General features: G+C 41.4%; 1 protein-coding gene across 3 annotated transcripts in view; it reads left to right on the forward strand.

The window, feature by feature from the left end:
* Window positions 1–21,897, forward strand: part of sema6bb (sema domain, transmembrane domain (TM), and cytoplasmic domain, (semaphorin) 6Bb) — a 578,950-nt gene extending 557,053 nt beyond the window's left edge. For all 3 annotated transcript variants that reach the window (XM_068016533.1, XM_068016532.1, XM_068016534.1), the window contains 2 exons: window positions 1,612–1,670; window positions 11,068–21,897. In XM_068016533.1, coding sequence (XP_067872634.1) covers window positions 1,612–1,670; window positions 11,068–12,080 — 1,072 coding nt within the window. In that variant the 3' untranslated portion in view covers window positions 12,081–21,897. The remainder of the gene's footprint in view (window positions 1–1,611; window positions 1,671–11,067) is intronic.
* Window positions 21,898–26,097: the final 4,200 nt, after the last annotated feature.

Genomic DNA, 26,097 nt, shown 5'->3' on the forward strand with positions numbered 1-26,097 from the left:
GTATAAATGGGTGGTTAATGGTCAGCACAGACTCGGTGGGCCGAAGGGCCTGTTTCAGTGCTGTATCTCTAAATCCAAAATCTAAAAAAACAAATTCTCAAAATTTAACAAAAAAAAATGAAGCACTCGTAACAATGTGCCCTTTTAACTCTTCTCTTCTTACTGTCACTTGTACTACTTTCACTTTAGTATACTGTGTTTGCTGCTCATGATCAATGTTCCCAGGGGGCCACACACAGGCCACACACAAGTCATCCCCTTTAAGTTAACGCGCATGCATGGCCACAAAAAAAATTTAAAGGACCCACGCATGTAAAGAAATCACCCATGCACTCCAAAAAAAATTTTGAGTGAACGTTGCTCACAATGCAGTCTCCTCTACATTGAGGAGGCCAAACGCAGTTTGGGTGACTACTTTGCGGGACACCTGTGTTCAGTCCACAACCATGACCCTGAGCTTCCAGTCGCCTGTCATGTTGGTTCTCCACCTTGCTCCCACTCTGACCTCTTTGTCCTTGGCCTCCTTCAATGTTCCACTGAAGCTCAACATAAGCTCAAGGAACAGCACGTCATCTTTCAATTAGCACCTTACAGTCTTCTGGACTCAACATTGAGTTCAACAATTTCAGGTCATAACCTCTGCCCCATTCTACTTCCTTTTTCTTTGCCAGTTTTGTTTTTTCTCTCGTTTTTCTTTTTTTTTGCTTTTGGACAGCAGATGTCCATGTTTCAACCATTCACCCCTCCTTTAGATGCATCTTTTGACTATTCACTTGTTCTATTACCATTCCCTTTGGCCTTGCACCATGAACACTTTTGTTATTTAATCTCTCCCGCCTTCCACCCTATCGCAAACCTCTTTTATTCTTCTGCCTCCCCCCCTTTCCCATCCCACCCCCAGTTTCACTTGGTTAAAACCTATTCCATCTCTAATTTTTCCCAGTTCTGATGAAAGGACATCAACCCGAAACGTTAACTCTGATACTTTCTCCACAGATGCTGCCAGACATGCTGAGTATTTCCAGCATTTTCTGTTTATATTTCAGATTTCCAGCGTCTGTAGTATTTCGCTTTTGTTTAAAATAGGTTATTGACTCTGGTAAAGTTGCAAAGATATGAATTTCAAATGACGCATTAAGCATTTGTACATTAATATCCAACAATGGGATTTCAGGGACAAAGTATTTGGGGAGAGGATTCTCCTCCTTTCCTATTCCTTTTCTCCAGGTACCTCAGTCAAATTGATATTCTTCATGAGTGAGCCTTAACACTGACAATGACATTGAATCCAGACAGGATCAGGCTAGCTGTGATGTCTCTTCCACAATTGACAAACCTGCCAACCATTTGCTCCCAGGCTTATGCTTGAAAAATGATGAGGTACCAGAAGATACTCAGGGAATTGAGTCAAGTTTGGGAGGAAACATCTTTTTAAAACTTACTATCATCTGGACTGTAACAGATTATTGCAATCTTTCATAGTTTCCCTTCATGTTTTCAACCTAAAAGGGAATAAATTTTTTAAATGACAATAGAGAAGGTTCTTTATAGATTATTGTTACACAAATTGGGCATAAACTGTTAAATGTTCTTCTTTTGTTTTCCCTGCAGTATTCCGTTTGAACAGGATGTCGAGCATGGAAATACAACACACCTGGGTGACTGTGAAGGTGAGTTTGTGCCGGACATACGTGCACCTTTAAAATGAATCTCATTGTCACTGATGTCGCAGTGGGATAATGAACCATCCATTGTGGTAACCACATAGATCATAAACATCTAGTTGCAATCTCTCAAGTGTGAGCTGAATTAGGTAATAAAGTGGGGGACCATCAGCCCTGCTAAAATTGGCCCATGTGCCTTATGCTAGGAAGGGTAAATGTCAGCCAGGTTTCCCTCATCTCAACCACTGGAAATTACCACTCTGCCATTTCACTGGAAGTTCAAGGCGAGCACTCCTGATGTGCCCTAAAGGCAGATGCACTTGCCACAGCTAGGCAAATGGCCTCATCCCAGAGGGTTTTTGGGATCTCTGGCCTGGGGCTTGATTAGGTGGGTGTTCCACTCTGCTGCACTTGCATTGGCAGAATGGGTCCTTTGAAGTTCAGAGCTTGGGTGTCTGACATGAAAAAGATTTCCATTCACCAGCTGAGCCGTTCTTCATTTTGACTAATACAAATTTCATCCAAATAAAAATCATGAAATGCTTTGGACAAGCTTACATTTGCACTAAAGAAAATACACAGAAAACATTTTATTTTTGCCATGAATTTCTGATAAATGAATCCAATGTTAATAAAAACAGCTTTTCTGATAATTGGAATTGACTGTTTCCATGGATGCAAACTAATTTTTTTTACAAACTAAGATGAGACACCTACATGCAACATAAGAGACATAACAGATCTGTGTAATACAAACTTATGCCAACCCAGGGGAGTAAGTGTGAGAATAATGAATATTTATGTACTTTTATGGATTTCTGCACTGTACAAATCAAAAAGCAATTAATTTCAAAGTTTAATATATATATAAAAAATCCTAAATAGTAACTAAAAATAATTGGGTTTTGTTGTACATTGTTTATGATCCTATGCATTCATTGTTGGTAAATATTGGGACTTGGTTTTGATTGATGCTTTCAATTCATTTAAATAGCTTTTTTTTTTTAAAAAAGCCCCCTTTCCAATTGTCATCCCTCATTTCAAAGCAGTTATGTCCAACTTACTGTAAATAGAACAGAAAATGCTGGAAATATTCAGCATATCTGTGCCAAGAGAAATAGAGTTTAACGCTTCTGGTCATTGACCTTGCATCAGAACCTATTGTCTAGCTTATTATTGGAAACACTTGACAAAACCAGTGAGTAAGCTAAATATGATTACACGGTGAAGCAAGATCCTGATGCACGCATCAAAAAAATCCATATCAATGAAAATGTGAGAAACCCAAAAAAGCAAAATCTCCCCAAAAGCACAAAATTGTGATCCTATCCACAAAAGGCAGTACTCTTACTCAAGTTTCGGGATGTTTGATTTTTTTTTTAAATTGAAAGCATTTTAGGATTGAGTTGTGTTGAAATGTTCTGACAAGAGGTCATTGACCTGAATAGGTTAACGTTGTCTCTTTCTCCACAGATGCTGCCTCTCCTGAGTATTTCCATTATTTTCTGCTTTTAATTATGTTCAAGTATGTTTTCAAACAAAGTGAATTCACAATTTTTTCAAAAAGAAATGCTGCAGTCATTTGAAGATGTGTATTAATACCAGATGAATCAGTTTGTAGAAAGCTGCAGCTCACAGTCTATTCCAGACTGATAATATGAGTCAATTATCTCATCCTAGGCCTATTAGTCAGCATGACTCCCATTCATTTTGAAACTAGTGGGAGATGTTTTCCTTAAACCTACACTCGAAGGAGAGAAGGAGAGAAATAGCTGGTCTTGTTGAAAGGCCTTTTTCCTGGCTGGGAACATGGAGTGAAAGGGACATAAGGTAGTCAAGTTTTAAATAGCAGGCTGGGAGGCGTAGGCCTAAGACCAGAAAATTTGTATTTACAGCCGGTAGTAGTCTAGGAAAAAATGGTATTGCCCAAAATACCAGAGGGACAGGCTGTGAGGGTGAGTATTTTTGCCCATATTTTGAGGAGAGAAGTGGAGCTGAGAAGTGGGATTTGCTTTAGTACTCAGTGCGTTTACGGTTTGAAATAAAGCAGCTTTCATATCGAGCCTTGTCCGATTACATGCTTCTCAGTCCACTTTCGAAAAGTTTGAGCGAGCATAAACGTGCCTGTAAGAGATGTGCGCCTGGAATTCTGCATTACAACAGTGACTACACTTCAAAAGTACTTCAGTGGCTATAAAGCGCTTTGAAACGTCTGGGTGGTCCTATAAAGCGCTACATAAACACAAGCCTCGCTTTTCTTTTTCTGAGGGAGCTGTTTCTGATCTCCCACCATAATTTTGAAGGAAATCCTGAAGAAAAAAAATGTTAACCTAGTGTTTACATCAACTCTCGCAGGTTTCTGCTGATCTTCTGCAGTGTTACAGTAGGAGACTGGGGGACCCCACTTCACATCATAAGGAGCTCCTGGGTTACATCATCATGTAGTTACATATTGGGCAGTACAGGCACAGAGCTGAACATAAAGCAGTCAGACTGCATACAGTCTGAGCGATCTGCTATAATTTTAACCTAAAAATAAGGGTAGGTTTGGGCTAGGTGGAGGGGTTAAAGTCTGAAAAATCTGGTTCCCAAACGAACCCCACCTATTTCTGGCTTTAACTGAGACTGGAAGAGGGCCAACCCTCTCCAAGGAGGTGAGTCGGGACTTTAAATATGATACTGAGGCTGTGAGCCTCATTGTCATTCAGGTTTTTGACTTTGACTGTTGTCAGCAAGGCTTTCCAAGCGTTGCATTGAGGTGAGGGCTTGGTGGATTCAGGAGGTTAGTGCCTTTATAGCTAGCTCATGGATCCAGGGGTCTGACTGAGGAGCCTCTCTGACCGGCACTTTCCCAACAGACCCTCGCCCCACCCTCCCCCCCCCCCCCCCCCACGGAAGGCCTCCATCTACACTCCTGCCCCCCTCCCCCCACCTCTGCCATCAGGCCCCCCCACCCTCACAATCCCTGGCCTCCCCATTCCAATAATCCCCACGGGACCTCTGATCCCTAGGCCTTCCATGCCAAGGACTCAGATCTCCCATTCTCCTCCCTCCTCAGGCCTGTAATCCCTGCAATCCGTCCCCCCACCCGGGATTGGCAGCCCACCCAATCAATCCCCCATCCCCAAACAAACCCCTCCACCTCCAACCCCACCCCCCCCCCCAACTCCAAAATCCTGGCATAGACTTACAAGTTGCTGTGTCCTTGACCAACTGGCTCCCTGTCCGGCTGGAGGCCCAGCCAGTCATACTCCACAAGGTGTGGGGAATCCTGAATTGCGGGTTCCATGTGATTTTCTGATTGACCTCTGCAGGTCAGGTAAGTAAAAATTCCCCTCCAATATCTATGGTGGTCCCGAAACTTGTAACCCATCAATACACAAAACAATGCGACTGCCATACACATAAATGTAAGACCCACATGCAGACAAAAAGTGAGCCTGCCAAAAGTGAGGGCCCCACAAACACAAAAAAAAATTATTCCCTCCAAAAGTGAGACACCGTAATCAAAAAGTTGGAAGCCTATATGAAAAAAAATGAGACCATCTACAAAAAAGTAACATCCACGTACGTAATACCAGAACTCCAAAGTGCAAGACCCCAAAAATTAAACCCCATGTTCAATACCTCATTCCCTCCCTAACTTTCCTTATCCTCACTCCTCCTTTCCTGCTCATCCTCTCCCCACTTTCTTCCACCCATTCCGTCCCCCTTCTTCTCTCTCCCCGCTCACCTTCCTCCTTTTTATTTCCATGGAGGTTTTCTCTCTTTAAAATTCCCAAGCTCTGATTGAAAAATCCACCAATTGGTCCAGTCCTCCAGATGCAGGATATTTAAAGAGCTGTATTCCAACCCTACGCAGGGTTACTGTGGTTGGGTGGGGGAAGTGGGTTGGAGGGAGCTACACAGGTTGGATCAATGGAGTTCTGGGCCCTGTGATCTCTAAACTGAACCATACAGTACTTGAAGACCTCTGGTTCAATCTGTGCTGAGCTAACCAATCTCAGCCAGAGCAATAATAGAGATGCTATAGTTACCTTAGTGCTCCAGGGCTGAGGGAGAGAAGATAAAATCACTTTTCCCACTCATCACTATTCAGTAACCCCTGCTAAAACACTCACCTCTAGGCTCCCACATGGAAGAAAGGGTAGCTGGACTGGACGGTTTCCAAGAGAAATCTGGAACTGAGAAATCCTCAGAAAAGCCAATTATTTGCAAAACTCAGATTTATAGGTTTTTGTGAGGCGAGGGTGTTAAAGGTTACAGAACCAAGGCAGGTGAATGGTGTTGTTCTGGATCAAGAATGATCTAATTGAATGATGGAACAGATTCAAAGGGCTGAATGGCCTACTTCTCTTCCAATGCCCCTACCCCAGAATGAGTCAGTGCAATCTGGAGAGGACAGGAAAGGATTGAAAGGATAATAAATTGGTTCCATTGCTCAATAATTCATTTACCTGCTACTTTACTTTATGAAAAGTGATTGAAAGAAATGAACTATACCCATGGGGGGGAAAAGCTAATTAAACTTCTGTGAAAGAAAGTTAGGCTGAAACAGTTGCTAGCTTAAAAAGTGAAATCAATATAATTGTAGAAATTTCAATAAAAAAATCTATATTCCTGCCTGATTAATGGAAGGGATAACGAACTTTAATGCAAGCAACCCGTTAAGTAATATTCACCTCACAGGACCATGCAATGAAATATTAATTAATTTTATATAATACAAGGTTACAAATAGATTTATAAGTATACATGAGGGAACCAATGGACTTTCTTTATTCATTCATGGGATGTGGGCATCGCTGGCTAGGCCAGCATCTATTGCCCATACCAAATTGCCCTTGAGAAGGTGGTGGTGAGCTGCTTTCTTGAATCGCTGAAGTCCTTGCATTGATGGATTAAGATAAAGGCAAGTGTAAATTGTAGAACAATCCCTGCTCGTCCTTCTTGACCGGTCTACAGCCTTTGACATAGTGACCACACCATCCTCCTCCAATGTCTAGTTAATCATCCAGCTGGGTAGTACTGTATTCACTTGGTTTTTATTCTTAAGCAATGGCTTCTCTAGCCACTCCTGCACCATTACCTCTGGCGTCCCACCAAGGATCTACCTTGGCCGCCTCCTATTTCTCACCTACATGCTGCCCCTCAGCATTGCCATCTGAAAGAACTGCATCAGTTTTCACATGTGTACTGATGACACCCAGCTCTATCTCATCACCACCTCTCTCGACTCCTCTATTGTTCCTAAATTGTCAGACTGCTTATCCAACATTCAGTTGTGGATGAGTAGAAATTTACTCCAACTAAATATTGGGAGGACCAAAGCTATTGTCCCTTCCACAAACTCCATTTCTAGCCACTGACTTCATCCCTCTCCCTGGAAACTGTCTGAGGCTGAACCAGCTTGTTAATAACCTTAATGTTTTATTTGACCCTGAGGTGACCTTCCGACCACATATATGTGCCATTGGTAAGAATGCCTAATTTCAACTCTCACATTGCCTGACGCTGCCCCTGCCACACTGCTGCTGCTGAAACTCTCATCCATGCCATTGTTACCTCTAGGCTTGTCTATTCCAAGGGACTCCTGACCAGTTTTCCATGATCTACCCTCTGTAAATTTGAGAACAAGATCACTGCTTCCCATGTCCTAACTCGCATCAAGTCCCATCCATCCATCATCCTTGTGCTTACTGACCTACATTAGTTCCCAGTTAAGCAACACCTCAATTAAAGCTCTCAAAGTTGTTGCAAATCCCTCCAGGGCCTCACCCCTCCTTATCTCTGTAATCTCTTCCAGCCCCACAACCCTCCAAGATATCTGCACTTCTCTAATTCTGGCCTCTTGAGCATCCCCAATTTTAACTGCCCCACTATTGGCGCTTTCAGCTGCCAAGGCCCTAAGTTCTGGAATTTTCTCCCTAAACCTCTGTCTCTTTTCTCACTTTCCTCCTTTAAAATGCTCCTTCAAACTTACCTCTTTAACCAAGCTTTTGGTTATCAGCATTAATATTTCCTTATTTGACTCAGTGCAAAACACCTTGGGACATTTTACTGTGTTAAAGGCACTATGTAATCCAAGTTGTTGTTGTTTAATACAGATGCTAGTCTTCCTTAACGGTCTTGGTGTATGCTGTCAGTTTCGGTTGCTTCCCATGGGTAATTCCAATGGGAGATTAGCAGGGATCTCACTGTGAATGTGTCTGATTCAACCAATGCAGATACCAGATTGAGACAATGATACAGGGCCTGACAGACCTTAGATGTTCTGCTGATTTCATATAGCTCTCAAGTTAGGGAAATCTGTCCCATGAAATGCTCATCCACGTCTTTGTTTAGACTTGCCTATTCCAATGGGTTCTTGGCCAGCTTCCCACATTCTACCCTCCGTAAACTTGGAGATTAAAAACTATGCTGCCCGTGTCCTAACTCGCACCAAGTCCCATTCACCCAGGACCCCGTCCCAAGTTCTCCTGCTAACATTAAGAAGAAACTTAAAGTAAAATGCAAGAACTGTGGTCTAGTGGGTGAAGGCACCACTAGTACATAAGAGTAAAGCTAGGTGGTGCCAGGTTTAATCACCATCTGTGCTAAGTCAGCTCATATCAGCCAGGCATCAACCCACTTACTACAATTGTACACACAAAGCAGGACAAATCTAACCCGATCATTTACCCGCCCCATCAGTCTACTCTCAATCATCAGCATAGTGATAGAAGGGGTCGTCGACAGTGCTATCAAGAGGCACTTGCTGAGCAATAACCTGCTCACTGACACTCAGTTTGGGTTCCGCCAGGGCCACTCAGCTCCTGGCCTCATTACAGCCTTAGTCCAAACATGGACAAAAGAGCTGAACTCAGAAGTGAGGTGAGAGTGACATCAAGACAGCATTTGACCAAGTATGGCATCAAAGAGCCCTGGCAAAATGGTAATCAAGGGGGAAAACTCTCTGCTGGTTGGAGTCATACCTTGTACAAAGGAAGATGGTTGTGGTTGTTGAAGGTCAATCATCTCAGTCCCAAGACATCACTGCAGGAGTTCCTTAGGCTAGTGTCCTTGGCTCAACTATCTTCAGCTGCTTCATCAATTACCTTCCCTCGATCATAAGGTCAGAAGTGGGATGTTTGCTGATGATTGTACAATGTTCACTACCATTCGCAACTCCTCAGATACTGAAGCAGTCCATGTAGAAATGCAGCAAGACCTGGACAACATCCAGGCTTGGGCTGATAAGTGGCAAGTAACATTCGCACCACACAAGTGCCAGGCAATGACCATCTCCAACAAGAGAGAATCTAACCATCTCCCCTTGACGTTCAATGGCATTACCATTGCTGAATCCCCCACCATCAACATCCTGGGGGTTACCATTGACCAGAAACTGAACTGGAGTAGCCATATAAATACCTTGGCTACAAGAGCAGGTCAGAGACTAGGAATCCTGTGGCAAGTAAATTACCTCCTGACTCCCCAATGCCTGTCCACCATCCATGAGGCACAAATCAGGAGTGTGATGGAATACTCCCCACTTGCCTGGATGGGTGCAGCTCCAACAACACTCAAGAAGCTCGACACCATCCAGGACAAAGCAGGCCACTTGACTGGCACACCATCCACCACCTTCAACATTCACTCCCTCCACCACGGACGCACAGTGGCAGCAGTGTGTATCATCTACAAGATGCACTGCAGCAACTCACCAAGGCTCCTTCGACAGAACCTTCCAAACCTACGATCTCTACCACCTAGAAGGACAAGGGCAGCAGATGCATGGGAACATCACCATCTGCAAGTTCTCCTCCAAGACACACACCATCCTGATTTGAAACTATATTGCCGTTCCTTCACTGTCGCTGGGTCAAAATCCTGGAATTCCCTTCCTAACAGCACTGTTGGAGTACCTACACCCCCAGGACTGCAGCAGTTCAAGAAGTCAGCTCACCATCACCTTCTCAAGGGCAATTAGGGATGGGCAATAAATGCTGGCCTAGGCAGCGATACCCATATCCCATGCACAAATTTTTTTTTTAAATTGACTCAGTGCCTCTGGGCAAGGGAGGAGAACCATCAACCAGAGTTCTCACTCCTGACCACTGGCCAGTCATTCCTGCTGGAAAGTGCGTGGACATGGACATTGGCTGAGGACAGGATCATGCTCTACTGTGATCTCTTTTTGGGGTAGAAGAGCTGATACTCACTGTCTAGACTCACCTGTAAGAAATGGCTACTATCAAAGTACTAGAGGACTGCAGGTGGTTGTAATACCCTAGCACCTCCAGGAAGGTAAAAACTGGCAAAAAAAAAGCTCGTTAAATTCTTTTCAGGAGACTACGGCCGTCCAGTAGCCCACTTGAGAACTTTCAAAGTGTTACTTTGCATTGACTGCAGTAATAGAATCACTACCAGGTCTGCATTACAGTAAAACCAAAATTTTCAACTCAGGACATGGAATTATCAGGGCTGAAATTCATCTCCATGGTTCATATTGGATGGAGAAGGAGCAGAAACTCAGGATTAGAGTCAGTCAGGTAGATCTTGACTTGGAACAATAGTGTAAAGCACTTCTTCATGACTCAGCAGCCCATTTACATCTCTCCCATTTTATTTCCATTGGAGTCAGCACAAAATACCAATACCATTAAGAAAGTGCAGGTGACATTTTAAGAAACTGCAGCAGCACATTTCTGCACCTGCCCCAGTAACCCCAATTTCTGTACTCCCAAATTATGCTGGAGGTGCACAGGTTTCATTTAAAGAAGCAGAAAACCAGGCAAAGTCGCCTCTGTGTTTAGGTAGTGCAAAATGCACTGAACAAAGCGTGCTGCTAAAGACGATACATCTGGCGCAGAATTCCAGCTCCACAAGAACCTGGCCAAGTTCCAGTTTAAAAGAGGGTTTCTGGAATGGCAGATTTCTATAGTGTGCCCATAAGTAAACTCCTCTTCCAAGAGTTAAAAGTCTCCAAGATTGTATTTCAAAAACCTACAGATTAAAGGGGGAAGGGAAGACTGGGGGAGGTGTGTGGTTCCACAGTTTTGTGATCCCAGCAAAGAGTGAGTTGGGGTAAGAAACGGTGTGATGATTTCAAGAGAGCGATGCAGAAGGCTAACATTTACAATGGTGGATTGTAATTGAAATGGAAATATCATAATAATACTGAAGGAAATGTATTTGTAAGAGTGGAATTGAGGTGTCTTGTGAGCATAATATGGCTAAGCATAAGAAAAATGAGCTAGTTAAATCTGTGATGCATTTAGCACGGTCACCAAGAAATGTAGAAAACTACAAAATGTAGCATAATCGAAAGACATTATGATTACTGTTGCCCAACTTCTTTGTAGCTCATTAAACATAATGTTTATGCTTCTCAATTTGTATAACCTTGTTCCCACTATAGGCCTGATACATGAAAGTTTTGTTGAGGAGCCCAATGGTCTGGTTTCTGTCAACCTCCTTGTGATATCAGCCATCGCTGCCTTTGTGATAGGAGCAGTTATCTCCGGATTCAGTGTCTGTTGGTTCATTGGCCATCGGGACAAAAAGGATACAACAAGGAGAAAAGACAAGGAGACTATCCTTTCTCACAGCGAGTCTGTCGTCAGTGTAACCAAACTGGGCGGCATGGTAGAGCGCCGGTCCAGAGGACAGCCAGAAACCCTACTTGCTCCTCTGATGCAGAACGGTTGGTCAAAGAACTTGATCAAAACCAGCCAGCATCATCTTGACTCAGCAGTTTTACCAACACCGGAACAGACACCTTTGCAGCAGAAACGCAGTACGGGCATCAGAAGCTGTGAGTGGGAGCAGAATCTGATAAATGCAAGTCTAAGAGATCAACCATGCGCAGGATCACCGATGATCCTTGTTGACTCCTCGCATCAAGCAATGTCCCATCACCTTGGCAACGTGCGGGTCATTCCAACCTCCCGCCATTCCTTTCAGCGGGATCAGGAGCTGACGAGTGATAGTAAAGACGTCATCGACAACCATTATCTTTCACATAGTATGAGAGAACAGCTTGAGAACCCAGGTTCTCACTATAGGTCATCCTTGGGTGGCAATGGAGGTGGCCATGCTTTTGTGGAATATTCAGTATCTCCTCATAACAGCCCCAAAAGAAGAAGGGGTGCAACAACACCCATAATGCCACCGGATTATATTGGGGATGACCCAACATGTTCCACACAGTGGAATTATGAGAAGGCAAATGCACCCGTACCCTCACAACATGTGAGAAATCAAACTTTTAACAGAGGGGAAAGTTCAACAGCTCTGCAGAGAAAGGACCCAGTGCCCGTACACCATGTACACCTCCACCAACCAGTCCAATCGGTCACTGGGCAATCTGACCTCGCAGGCTTTAAACCATCAAAAAAGTCAGGTATTGAAAGGACACCTTTAGCAAAATGAGACACCTTGTGCTTTCCTATCTCTTCATTAATCTTTGTGAAAATGTGGGACAAATATTTAAAAACAAAAAAAGGAGAAATACTGGAGGAAACTGAGCATGGAGACAACAGCACTCCTTAGAGAACAAAGGCCTGTCCTCAAAATTAAGGACTCATTTCCTTTGCAAAAAAAAACATGAGCTTCAGAAGGATGGAGTAGTGTAGGGGAGAAAAATTACTGAGGAATCTTACTGGATTTCTCTTTACTGCTAACTTTTCAGGAGCCATTGTAACAAAGAGAAAAATTATCCAGGAATTTTAATTAGCAATTTTTCACAGCAAGGTTTTTATTACTGATCTAATAAAACAAAATCCAACAACACAAGATACTGACAGTGCACTTCAGAAGATTATTAGAACTGTAATATGAGTTTATAAAGTTAATTTACTGTTATCATTTATCATTGCTGAAATGAATTCAGCATGATCTTTTGTTTGGACGAGCTACATTGGGCATAATTTCAGATTTATGCAGATTAGATTTATGACAACATATTCTTTCAAACATACATGCTTCTCAAAGGTTTCAATATCATAGAATGATATGGCATAAGAGGGCATTCAGACCATCGTGTCTGTGCTGGCTCTTTGAAAGAGCTTTTCAGTTAATTCCACTCCCCTGCTCTTTCCCCGCTGTCCTCCAAATTTTTCCCTTTCAAGTATTTATCCAATTCCCTTTTGAAAGTTGTTATTGAAGCTGGATCCACTAAGTCTCCACCACCCTTTCAGACAGTGCTTTCCAGATCATCAGAACTCACTGCATTAAAAAACATTTCTCATGCCATCTCTGGTTCTTCAGCCAATTACCTTAAATCTGTGTCCACTGGTTACCGACTCACTGGAAAGAATTTCTCCTTATTTACTCTATCAACTCTTCATGATTTTGAACACCTCCGTCAAATCTCCCCTTAACCTTCTCTACTCTAAAGGAGAACAATTCCATTTTCTTGGGTCTCTCCAAATAACTGAAGTCCCACATGCCTGGGTCCATTCTAGTAAATCTCTTCTATGCCCTCTCTAAGGCCTTGACACCTACCAAGGTGCGGTGCCCAGAATTAGCCACAATACCCCAGCTGGGGCCTGGCCAGGGTTTTATTCAGGTTTAGCAGAACTTCCTTGCTTTTATACTCTATGGGGGCAGTTTTAAACTTTAAAAAAGGGCAGGTGGATGACGGGGTTTCCTGAGCCTCAGGAAACCCAGCAGCTACATCTAGGTGAAGACTTAGTGGATCCAGGAAGTAAGTGCCTTTACACCTCCTGGATCTAGCATGCCTGCCTGAAGAACCACTGTGATTGGGCACATTTCCCCAACCCCAGCCTGCCCCATAAGGCTGCTGATCCCACCCTCCTACCCCACCAAGGCCTGCAATACCCCTCACCCACCCAGGTCTTCCATACTCTACCCACCCCAGCCCTCTGATTTCCCTCGCCTCCTCTGTTCTCTGAGGCCTTCAATTCCCTTTCTAAGTCCTTACCTCACCCCAGCCCAGCCTCTGATCACCACATACCCCCATGATGCTCCTCCATCCCGACATCCCACCCCAAGGTCTCACTAATCCTGCATCCCCTTTAAAAGTGTACCAATAGGGTAACAGTTTAACAGTTTTATATTGCCTCTTAATTTGCCCTTAATTAGCTACTCACCACCAATAAACAGGAAGAAAAGATGAACCAACCAAATCTCTCTGATTCGTGATAGGGTATTTCAGTAGTGTAGAGAGTAGACTTGGGCAGGATACACCACCCTGAGATTTTCCTCCAAATATTGATTTTTGCTTTCCTCTTCTGCTGAGGGCAGTAATACTGTTTAGTTTCATAGGTGCCAGTAGTCCTCCTATATTGGCTATTGAATGCAGGCCGTTTGACCCAGTTAAGGACAAGGCAGCACCACAGATGAACCCAATTTTCTTCTGAACTAGCAATCCAGAAACAGACAATTCCAAGCAACAATCACTGAATGGAGAGCAGAAGCAGGAGCCATTGCTGATTGTTCTCCTGCCTCCACCTGAGATACTGTAGCCAGTTGTAATGCACCCTATTAGCCCCTCAATTGAGGCAGTTACCTCAGCACAGATTGAGAATCAAACCCTAGTTCTTGCGGTCTTTAACAGATGAGTCATCGAATGAGTATTAGGGCTTGCTCATGTCCTATCACATGACCGATTAAATGCTATTACATTATATCCACAATGTTAATTTATTATGGATAATACTTACTACCTTACAGAACACACAGATCTAAATTACATTTTACGACAGTCTAATGAGAATAACATTTAACGCCTCTCACACTTTAATGGATGAGCTTGGAGTTACCAAATGTAAATATTGTGGTTTTCGCCAGGTGCTCTGGTTTCCTCCCACAGCCAAAGACTTGCAGGTTGGTAGGTAAATTGGCCATTATAAATTGCCCCTAGTATAGGTAGGTGGTAGGGGAATATAGGTACAGGTGGGGATGTGGTAGGAATATGGGATTAGTGTAGGATTAGTATAAATGGGTGGTTGATGGTCGGCACAGACTCGGTGGGCCGAAGAGCCTGTTTCAGTGCTGTATCTCTAAATAAAAAATAAAATTAAAATAAACAACATTAGCAGATTGTAAAAAGTGCCAGAAGTACCATTTATTATACTGCGACCTTGATGGTAATTCCATCATCAGATGTCAAATGGGCTCCTTATTTCATGGGTCACTCTAAGTGCAGTTTCACCAACAAAGGTAAAAAGCACAAACCCGATGTATCTTTCAAAGTGGAAAGAAACTCTAAGGAAAGTTATTTTTGTTTGCCATCTAACCAAAAACTACAAAATTATAAAGCTGGCTTTGAATTTTTTTTAATGTCAGCACAGTTCCATTTTATTAATTCTACATTATGTAGAATTTACAGCACAGAATCAGGCCCAGTTTCCTTGACTCTTGGTGCTCTGCTGATACTGACTCGTAAGTGCGCTGTGCATCGTGGAATGACTTGCAGACAGAGAGCCAACATTTAAAAAAAAACAAACCCTGGTTTTATAATTGTGTCCTTTTTAAATGAACAAAGCCCCTTAAGCTTGTCTATTAGCCAGTCCCCCCTCCTCAAATGGTGACTTCCTACTTCCAGGGTCAAACAAAATCCCTTTCATTACTGTATATTTTCAGGACCACTTGGTATTTATTTACTTAATGCTATCAAACAAGAGGAGAGAATAATGAACTAAGCTGTCCAAATTTGACCTAAATTTGATGGGAGACCATTTTGCTCAAGTTCTGAAGATTAATGTTTGGCAGCAGCCCTTTAAATCAAAGGAAGTGCAGAAACTGGTAGCTTTGCTTGTTTAGATTAATTTGGTTTAGGTTTGACCAAAAATTATGTTTAAAAAAAATCCAAGGGGAAAGAGTCATGTTAACCACTCAATGATCAATATGGGAATAGAAACTTTTGCAATCATTACATTGCAAGTCCGTCCAATACACATGCAAATCTAATTACCAGGGCTCCTGGAAAGCAGCAGTAAGAGTCCTATTACAATTACTGTAGAAGATTGCAAGCACAAACTTTTCATGGAGAAAATGTCATTTTATAAAATTTTAGATAAGTACAATTTTAGAAGCACTGATAATTTTGATGCTGGTGTAATGGTTGAATTTTGCAACGACTGTGAAAGAGTTTCTCAGTATTCATGTATTTATGGACTGCACATAAACTATTGTGTTGGGTCGGGTATACCTAGGAATTTTAGAGCACTGAGAACATTTACTACCAATTTCTCACTCAGTGTTGACAATTGGAATTCAGCCAAGCATAATGATGGGCACATGAAATATTCATACTACGCCCACTTGAACTGTGAAAAACCCAGCCATAGAATTAAGATTTTGTCCTTTTGCACTTGGGATGTGTCTAGAGGGAGTTTTTTGAGCTGTACTACACTGGGGTGAAGCACTGGTGGTTACAGGTCAGTCACTGGCAGAGGCAGTGACAAGAGTAACTTAAGCTGATGAATTAACAGTATCGCACAAGTGTATTGGCACAATATTAAAGTGTATTCGCTAAAGTACAATCTTTCCTCTAGTGCATTGATAACAGTCCCTCCAGTGACAACACTGCCTTGCTGCCTTTAAGGCATTCAGGCTATTTATCCTAAGGCCAATGATATTTCTGCAGCTTCCCATGCAGTAGCTTTCTACTGGAGAACTAGAACAATTATACCCACAAGATGGCTGATGGATAAGCGTCCAATTTATAATGTGCTTCAACCCAATGGCCTTAGATCAAAGAGGACATTACGTTGCTGGTACTGAATTAGTGCATGGGTAAAAATGAATGAGAAGCAGTAGTGTACCATCATCAGAATGGTATTGCCAATAGGCAATTCTATGAAGGATATGTCGTTGTTCCTGATCAATACTTATTTATTTCCCATCCATTTTAGTCAACATAGTTTCCTGCACTGGTGGCAAAAGTCTGCATCAGACTCAGTGTTTCTGCCTTATACTCAGTCTAAAAACTTGTCCTGAAGCCTAATTTTGAATCTACCTAACAATGATGTAGAATTAAAACTAGCTGCGACCATATTCATTATTTTTTTAAAGAACTATTTGAACTTAATTTACAACAATATAAATAAATTCTCCATCATACTATAACTTAAATAAATAATAGTTCTATTTGTAATTTTTTTTGTTGTTAAGTCAAAATTTAATTTACTGCTGGGTTCCCAAACAGAAGTTAATGTTGAACCTTGATGGGCCTCCTGAAGGATGCTTAAACCATGGCAAGACCTGCTCCCATATGCAATTGATCATTAACAATTGTACAAAAAGTGTGTTGCTTCCTAGCCAGCTTACTCATTCCTTGCATTGCATGATGCTATGCATGCCTTGTGTGGGTCTCTGCAAAAATCTTTTGACATGGGCTTAGCTTTGGGCATGGAATGTAGACATACCCAAGCCAAATTGAATAATCTGCCCAAACCTGTCAAGTGGGGCACTGCTTCCGAGCTGGGTTTAGACTCTAAGTCTGGATGCAAGACTTTAGGGGCCAGCCTTTCTCTTGTACATAGTGCATTGTTTACCTCCATCGCACTTAACAAAGATTAACATTCTATGACAGATTCATGATGGTCCTAATTAAACAACTGGGAGTTCAGTTCTGTCATTAACCATAGCTTACTTCAACTTATTTGCTTAATTATAATTGTTAGTGCATGATGTGCAAAGGAGAATAAATACAATTTGCCTTAAGGCTGCCAAATCCGTTTTCCTGGACACCAAATAGATGCACATCATAACTGTTACAGACCATATTAGACCTAGTGTACACTTTCCTCATTGATCAGTCTGCAAATGCTGTACATCAGACCTGTTGAAAGAGAATCCAGTCTGATGTCCAATGCTGCAATGGATTGGAATAAGCAATGAACCTTATCAGCAAATCTGAAAGGCACCAAGATTGGTAACTAGTTTGGTTTTCAAAAGATGGGCAATGCAGCTAGCTTGAAAGAAAAGCCCATAATTAGAACATTTTGTGGGCTAACAAGGCAAATAATAAACACACCTCCCCCACAAAAATATTGGGGGTTTAGGGGGACTTCAGTAGTTTATCGCTTGATTTCTAGCCATAGGTCACAAGTGAGTCCCAGGGCAGCCTATCACTGTTCCATGTTGAGGAGTGTCTTATTATGGCCACTAGATGGAGGGCTACTCAGAAGCAAGGCGTTGCAATTTGGGGAAGAACAATGGGAAGGATCCTCCCTGTCAGACCTACTTGCGTTGAAATGCCCCTCTTTGCATCTGATCATGGAGTGATAATGGTAATCATGCTGGTTTTAGAAAAGCCCTCAGCTCAGAATATTCCAACTGGAGGAAGATAGATGTTATTGAGATCTTTTGAAGGGAAAAAAAAACTCCCAGTTCTAATGGGAAGCTCTGTGTGCGCGTTTGTGTGAGTGCGTTTGTGTGTCAGTGTGTTTCCTCTTTTTATAAAGGGACTGGAACAACACAGTATAATTCTCTTTTTGGTCTTGTAGTAAACCCTATTGTAATGAAACTCTTAATGATGAAAAGCCTCTGTAGTCTGAATCTAGAATCAGAAAATTGTTACAGTGCAGAAGGAGGCCATTCAGCCCATCATGTCTGCACTGGCTCTCCGAAAGAGCAATTCCCTCAGTTCCATACCCTGCCTTCTCCCCATAACCCTGCACTTCCTTCCATTTCATATAACTGTCGAATTATCTTTTGAATGCTTTAATTGAACCTGTCTCCACCACGAATCTACTCCTGGTATGTTCACATCTTCTCAGTATGTGCAAGAAGTAACTATAAAAGAGTTACATTGTGTGCAATATACCAACTGAGAAACAAAATCCAAGCTACATATGTCAAAATGCTGATACATTTAGTTAAGGAATTTCGAAGCTTTGCATGTGAGTCACTGATGGTATCATTAATGAACATTATTTGGAAAACTTGATGTTCTTATTTTGTGTTGGCCAAAATTATATTAAGTTGGAAAACACAAATCACATTGTATCTGGGAAAAATGTACCACAAGGCAGAGCACAGAAAGCTGAGCCTAATGAAAATGTCTTTTCTGTTAACTGTCAGGATCCTACAGTGTCAATCTAGTTTCTAGTTGACACGTACCCACAATACAAAACTACCTCCTAATTGGGAACTAATTGACACTAAATTGGCAATCTAATAGTAGGGAGCACATTACGAGTGGCTACTGAAGCCAAATCGATCACAACATTTAAGAGGGAATTAGATAAGCAATTGAAGAAGAGAATTATTAAAGGATTCCGAGAAAAAGCAGGGAACTGGGATTGGAATAGATAATCTCCATTGTGGCATGAAGGTACAATGGAGAGAATGGCCTGCTTCTGTGCTGCCATCTCAATGATACTATCTCAGTCTGAGATGGCAAGTGCAAGAAATGGAAAATATCACAATGGTTGCAGCAGTGGGTATAACTTCTGAGGGTGAAACTATGGCACATTTTTGAGACATTAAAAGAGAGCTGGCTCTGCATTTGGCTGTGCTGTACCTGACCAACAAGTGCTTGAACTCGATGCCCGAAAATAGGAAAATGAACTATGACCCAACACTAAACATCCCTCGCCTCATGAGATTAAAATTTATCAAATTTTAAAAATGTAATTTCTTCCAAATCACTCAGATTCTGGAAGGATAAGTGTATTGTATATTGAAGCTTTCACTTGATCATAGGAATGAAAAAGAGTTTGCTTGCCTGTCTGTATTTTAGCCCTTTAAAGACATGGATAATGGTCCTGCATTAAAAAGATACACGAGACTACAATCTGAAAAATCAGAGAGTAGTGTCAATTAAGAAATATTCCCCCTTTTAATGGGTAAATGCACCATTTGATGTGGGACTGAGTCACACAGATCCAAATCCCAAGGTATCACTCTAACCTGTGCTGAGTCCACAAATCTTGGCCAGGGCAGTAGTTGGAAGGCTACAGATGGCCTTAGTCCACCTCAAGTCAGGGAAATGAAAGAAATCATCCAGAGTTCCTGTTCTTTGATCACTGCCCTGTGAACCTGCACGTGTGGAGAGTGGAATTAAACTCAGCTCCAATGCCCTACATGGTGAAACAGCCTAAAAACACACCGTACATATGCTTACATATGTCCAATGGCCACTGGCGTGAGATTTCAAGGGCTGTCTGCCTCTGGAGCCAAATCTCAGCGTGATTCAGTGTCTTAAAGAGAGGGGAGAATCAGTGAACAAAAATGTGAGAAAAATTCAACTTGCACCCAAAATGGTCCTGATTTCCATAGTAAAGCAGCCTTATGCCTCTTTCAGGCAGGTAGGCTGCTTGACTATTTACAGGCCCGTCTGAATATGGCATCAGGCAGGCCTTGGGTGTTAATGCGACGAATGAGAAGTCTTCTGCCTTTCAACTCCTGGCTGCCCATTTTCAGGCGTAAAATGTTTTGTTGAATGTATTTGATGGAAGCTTCAACTATTCTTTTCAAAACACTTCAGTGCTGAAAGGGCTGTTGTATTTAAAACTGGAATGGGCAATGCAGGCCATTAAAGGAAAAGTATCTAATTGTTTGCGTCAGCTAAATACAGCGCCCATTATCATCACCGTGTACTGACAGAATAATCTATAAACAATCAACCTTACTGGATTCATCAAAGTCATGAGCAGGAGTTCTCACTGCCATGAGCCATTAGATCAGGTAAATCCCTAATTAAAGTCATTGAGTTGGTAGCTAACATTCACAGTAACTGACATTCCCAGCTTCAATGGTGCTGGGCATTTCTTAATCATACTTTTGAGAATAGAATGTACAGCTCTGTTATGACTAAGATTTCTTTTTATGTGTTTTATTTGAGTTTAATTAATTTTAACAAGGCAGTTAGTTAGAATATCGGGGAAAATGGCAGCACAAATGTATTAAACAAATGGGGTATACACTAGATGTGTCCAATTGCCCTTTTATAAACTCTGCACATAGATCTTGCATGCATGAAGATTTGTCTATCCATCTCTACAGTTTAGGATTCTAAGTACTAGGCTGTAACTCATCTGCAAATTAATGTAATGTGCAAAAATCCACCAATGTGTTACTTCCCATTTATTTGTAAAAAAAAGCTGTCCCAGTCTCTTTTGAAGTCTGAAACAGATATGCACTGGCTTTTTCTAAATATTGTGTTCTCTTTCTGAAATGTGAATTTAAAATGCTTATAAAGGTCCTACATAATAATAAAAAATCCGATGTTGTAACTTTCATTTATTTTGTGTGCCATTCTGATGTTACAAGATAGTAAAAGCATCTGGGGTAACACAGTAGTGTTACAACACTAATTCAGTACTGTCCGGAATGGTGCTCTGGGGTGTATTTCAAATATCTATGTAATCCCCAGTTTGTTTCGGGCCTTGTATAAGTGAATTTGACCCCGTAAAAGTCTATCATTTTGTTTAATACATATGGGGTGTATAGGATATTTGTCCCTTTATCCATCCCATAAGGAGACCACTGGCCTGTAGGGGTACAGATTCAGAAGCTTCATTGATGTGGAGCAACGGATGTATAATATCTTGGGTGCAGGATGTTATGCCTAAAGCACAGCAAAGGGAGATTGAAGGATTCAGTGGGTTTGACCTGGGTCTTTCCCCCTCTGACATGGATTCAAATCCTTCCAAGGCCCATGTGATGTAAGTCTCCTCAGTCTACTGGTTGTTACACTACTATATAAAAGGCAATTGGCTAATCGCAATCCAGTTTGTATTAGTCATGGAGCATAAAACTGGCACCATATCGGTAATCTCAGATGGGTGTTGTGGGAAGTAGTAAAATATCACACTGGTACAACAAGTGTTGTTCTCACTATTTGATGCTGAGTCCCAACTGTGCCATTCCAGACCTAATGAGCTTGGTACGGATTACTTATTCCATAGCTTAATGTGGTTAGATTTTTTAAAACTCCCTCAAAGCCTTTTTTATTTATTAAAAAAAGTTATAATTTGGTATGCGGGCACACATTTCATTGAAAATTCATTATAAGTACCTGCAGTGCCTGTTGCTCCTATAAGTGGCACGGTGATGTGACTGTACAGCAGTAGAATTTCACACTATGTGACATATAAAAGCTACAATTGTCTACTAGCCCGAGATTCCACAATATGATCTCTGGGCTCCAACAGATCATTGAAAATACTTGCTGAAAATTCTACTGCCTTTTTTTTCTCAGTAACTGAAATTTCAAATATTCAAAATAAAGGTTTAAACAATATTAATTTTAAAAACCTACTTATTTCACAATCGTGTTATTAGATATTACCATTGAATTGTCTATTGTGATATTTAAGGCATTCATTAAAGTTTTTACAGTTTCTCCCAGAAGCTTTGACTTGGACTTATTGTTTCCCGGAGCTGTGAGTCTGTGGGCCTGTCCTTGAGCCCAGATTTGATGCTGCATCACGCTGCCCATTCCCCAACTGAGAGGCCTGAAGCCAGCCCAAAATTCAGCCTCGGGTCTCATTACCATTTTATGTGCAAGCTGGAAGTGCCTCTACAGGTCGCTTGTTGATTTAAACAGCCCGACCGTCTGGTCATTTGCCTGGTAGCAGCACCGAAGCCAAGTACTGGGAGAGGGAAACAGAGGGAGATGCAAAAAAGAAGAATTAAGGGGAGAGAAGAAGTGGTAAGAGAAAAAAAGACCCAGGATCAGAAGAGGAGAGACTTAGACAAACAGCAGCACAAAAGCATCTGAGGCAGTTTAGGAAGTGATAAGGAAGGAATATTCTTGAACTTACCATGTATAACACATGGGAGATCAACTAATATTAATATAAATCTATAAAAGTCCATAGTGCATACTTGCTGTATCACACTTACTTTCTGTCAAGCATTAGTCATTACTTTTCAGATGCCACCTTTGAACTTAACTTTTACTCTTTTGTGAGCAATAACAAGAGAGTATTACTTGTATATATCAATATACTTATATAAGTATAATATATTTATATTTAAATATAAATATTTATATTTTTATATTTAAATATATATGTTATATATAATATAAAAAATATATATAATATATTGTTATATAATATCCTATTTTATTATATACAATATATAATATAATATAATTATATATATATAATATATATATTCTTGTTTTAGCTTTGCTTTTACAGGTTTGCATTGTATTTGATACACCTTTTTTCATCCAACTGGATTGCTTCCTTGCAATCAGGTACAAAAGAGCAGGGCATAAGGTTAATGTGCACTTTCTAGCAGATTTATTTGGAGTTCATTGGCCTATGACTTTTATAAAATCTTGGAAATAAGGTACTTTGCATCTCCCATGATGCCGAAACCTTGAACTTTTTTGGTCTATGGTCAGTGGGGCCAAAGATTTTTTTCAATTAATTAAAATTAAATAATTGATGGCTAATTAATATATTTTACTGCTATCCAAATCCCCAGATTATACCCCTCACAATCATTTTTGATACATTTCTATATAAAATATATTAGTTAATATATACAACATATATTTAAATATCTATGTGAACAGAAACCTTCTATAATCATCTTACCATTTTAAATTCCTGTGTCAGCAATTCTAATGGTTACTGCCTACGTAAACTTGTCACACTGTGATTGCACACTCCGACCAGAGGCAATGCTGTAAAACAAAAAACAGAGGGTAGGGGGTTAAGGGTAGTCACTCAGATTGCCAAAGGGTGGATCGTGGTGTTCCAAAAGGATGAGTGTTGGGAACACTGTTGTTCAGCATTTACATAAAAACTTGGACGGGGGAAGGGAAATACAATTTAAAATTTTGTGGATGACACCAAATTGGGGGGTGTAGTTAATACTGAACAAGATAGAGACAAAATACGAGAAGACATTAATTGACTTGAAAAATAGATGTATAATTGGCAAATTATTTTAATATAAAGTGTGAGGTAGTGCATTTTGGTAGGAAGAATAAGGAAGTCACAGACTCATTGGAAAATAAGAGTCTAAATGGGGTAGAGGACCAAAGGGATCTGGGAGTTTCGACACACAGATCACTAAAAGCAGCAACACAGGTTAATAACGCCACTTAAAAAGTCAGCAAAATACTAGGATTCATTTCTAGAGGGGTAGAATTGAAAACCAGAGAAGTTTTGTTAAACTTGTATAAACATTGGTTAGGTCACACTTTGAGTACTGTCAACAGTTCTGGTCTCCACATTGTAAAAAGGTTATAGAGGCGTTGGAGAAGGTGTAATGAAGATTTTCAGGAATAATACTAGAACTGAGAGGTTATGTCAATCAAGAAAGATTGAACAGGCTGGGGCCCTATTCTCCAGAAAAGAGAAGGCTGAAGAGTGACCTGATGGAGGTCTTTAAGATTATGAAAGGGTTTGGTAGGGTAGGCATAGGGATGAATGTTTCTATTTGTGGGTGAGACCAAAGCTAGAGGCCATAAACTAGAGGGCACTAATAAATCGAATAGGGAATTCTTTACATAGAGAATGGATAGAATGTGGAACTTTGTATCACAAGCAGTATCAAGGCCAATAGCTTAGATGCATTTAAGGGGAATCTAGATAAACATCTTAGGGAAAAAGCAATAGAAGGTTTAGATGTTGACTGGGTTAGAAAAGAGGGGTGGGACGAGGCTCAAGTGGAACATAAACACCAGCATGGACCAGTTGGCCAAATGGCCTGGTTTTGTGCTGTAACTTCTATGTAATTCTATTCTGCATCAAAAGACATCAATCATTCTTGACTCCTCGTGTGCATCTATAAATATGACGCCAAACCCACAGTGTTGTAGTTGGCTCCTAACTGTCCTCGGAAATGGCCTAACAAGTTATTCATTTGTATCAAACCACTACAAAAAATGACACTAACCACAAATGACCAGAATTGGGATCAATGAGGTTCAATATTTGAAACAATTTTTTATTGGTTATGAAACACGTTGGGCTGTCCCAGAATCAATAAAAATAAGAATAAAACTGGATGGACCACTCAGAATTGATCTTGGCATAAGATTTGGACACAACAAAGTCATGTGCAGCTCAGGTAACCTCCAAAGTGGAAAATGTTACACTTTAACTCATTACCTTTCAAATGTCTCACTTTAGCATAACCTGCTACTCAAAATAATCTCACATTGTACAGCACTTTATCTTTGTAATCTCATTGATTGTACAACACATTATCCCTGTGATCCCTTTGATTGTTCCAATGCTCCCAATTTTGGCACAAGTCCCCAGATGTTAGGAGGACTGGGCTGGGAGTGCCTTTCTCATGTCTGAATCTGATGCTTAGGTTGATGCCAGTGGTCTGTCCAGGTTTATTCATATTGTAATATTTTTGGAGTGATTTGATAGAACTGAATGGCTTACTAGACCATTTCAGATGGCGATTAAGAGTCAACCACATTGCGGTGGGTCTGGAGTCACATATTGACCACACCGGGTACAGACAGCAGATTTAACTTTCTAGTAAACATTAGTGAATCAATTGAGTTTAATTCACTGAATTCCAAATTCTACAAACTGGTGGGATTAGAACACCAAATTATTAGTCCAGGCCTCTGGATTACCAGTCCAGCAACATAACCACTATGCTACCATATCCAGAGGTGCACAGTTGGAGGGAATGGCCCTGGGAGTCCTGAATTTTGTTTCTGGACGGACACCTCCTGCTAATTACCACCTACCACACTCCCTCAGCTGATGAATCAGTATAGTTCCATGTTGAACATAACTTGAAAGAAGCACAGAGGATAGCAAGGACACAGAATGTACTCTGAGTAGGGGACTTCAATGTCCATCACCAAGAGCGGCTCGGTAGCACCACTACTGACCGAGCTGACTGAGTCCTGGACAACATAACTGCCAGACTGGGGCTTGTGGCAGGTGGTGAGAAAAGCAATTAGATTAGATTAGATTAGAGATACAGCACTGAAACAGGCCCTTCGGCCCACCGAGCCTGTGCCGAACATCAACCACCCATTTATACTAATCCCATATTCCTACCAAACATCCCCACCTGTCCCTATATTTCCCTACCACCTACCTATACTAGTGACAATTTATAATGGCCAATTTACCTATCAACCTGCAAGTCTTTTGGCTGTGGGAGGAAACCAGAGCACCCGGAGAAAACCCACGCAGACACAGGGAGAACTTGCAAACTCCACACAGGCAGTACCCGGAATCGAACCCGGGTCCCTGGAGCTGTGAGGCTGCGGTGCTAACCACTGCGCCACTGTGCCACCAAGTAGGGAAAAACCTACTTGACCTTGTTCTCACCAATCTACATGTTGCAGATGCATCAGCCCATGACATTATTGGTCAGAGTGACCACACGCAGTCCTTGCGGAGACGAAGTACTGATTTAACACTGAGGGTGCCCACCATTATGTTGTGCATCACTACAACCTTGCTAAATGGGATGAATTCAGAACAAACCTAGCAGCTTAAAACTGGATATCCATGAGGCACAG

Source organism: Heterodontus francisci, chromosome 36 (genome assembly GCF_036365525.1).
Source record: "Heterodontus francisci isolate sHetFra1 chromosome 36, sHetFra1.hap1, whole genome shotgun sequence".
Taxonomy (NCBI): Eukaryota; Metazoa; Chordata; class Chondrichthyes; order Heterodontiformes; family Heterodontidae; genus Heterodontus; species Heterodontus francisci.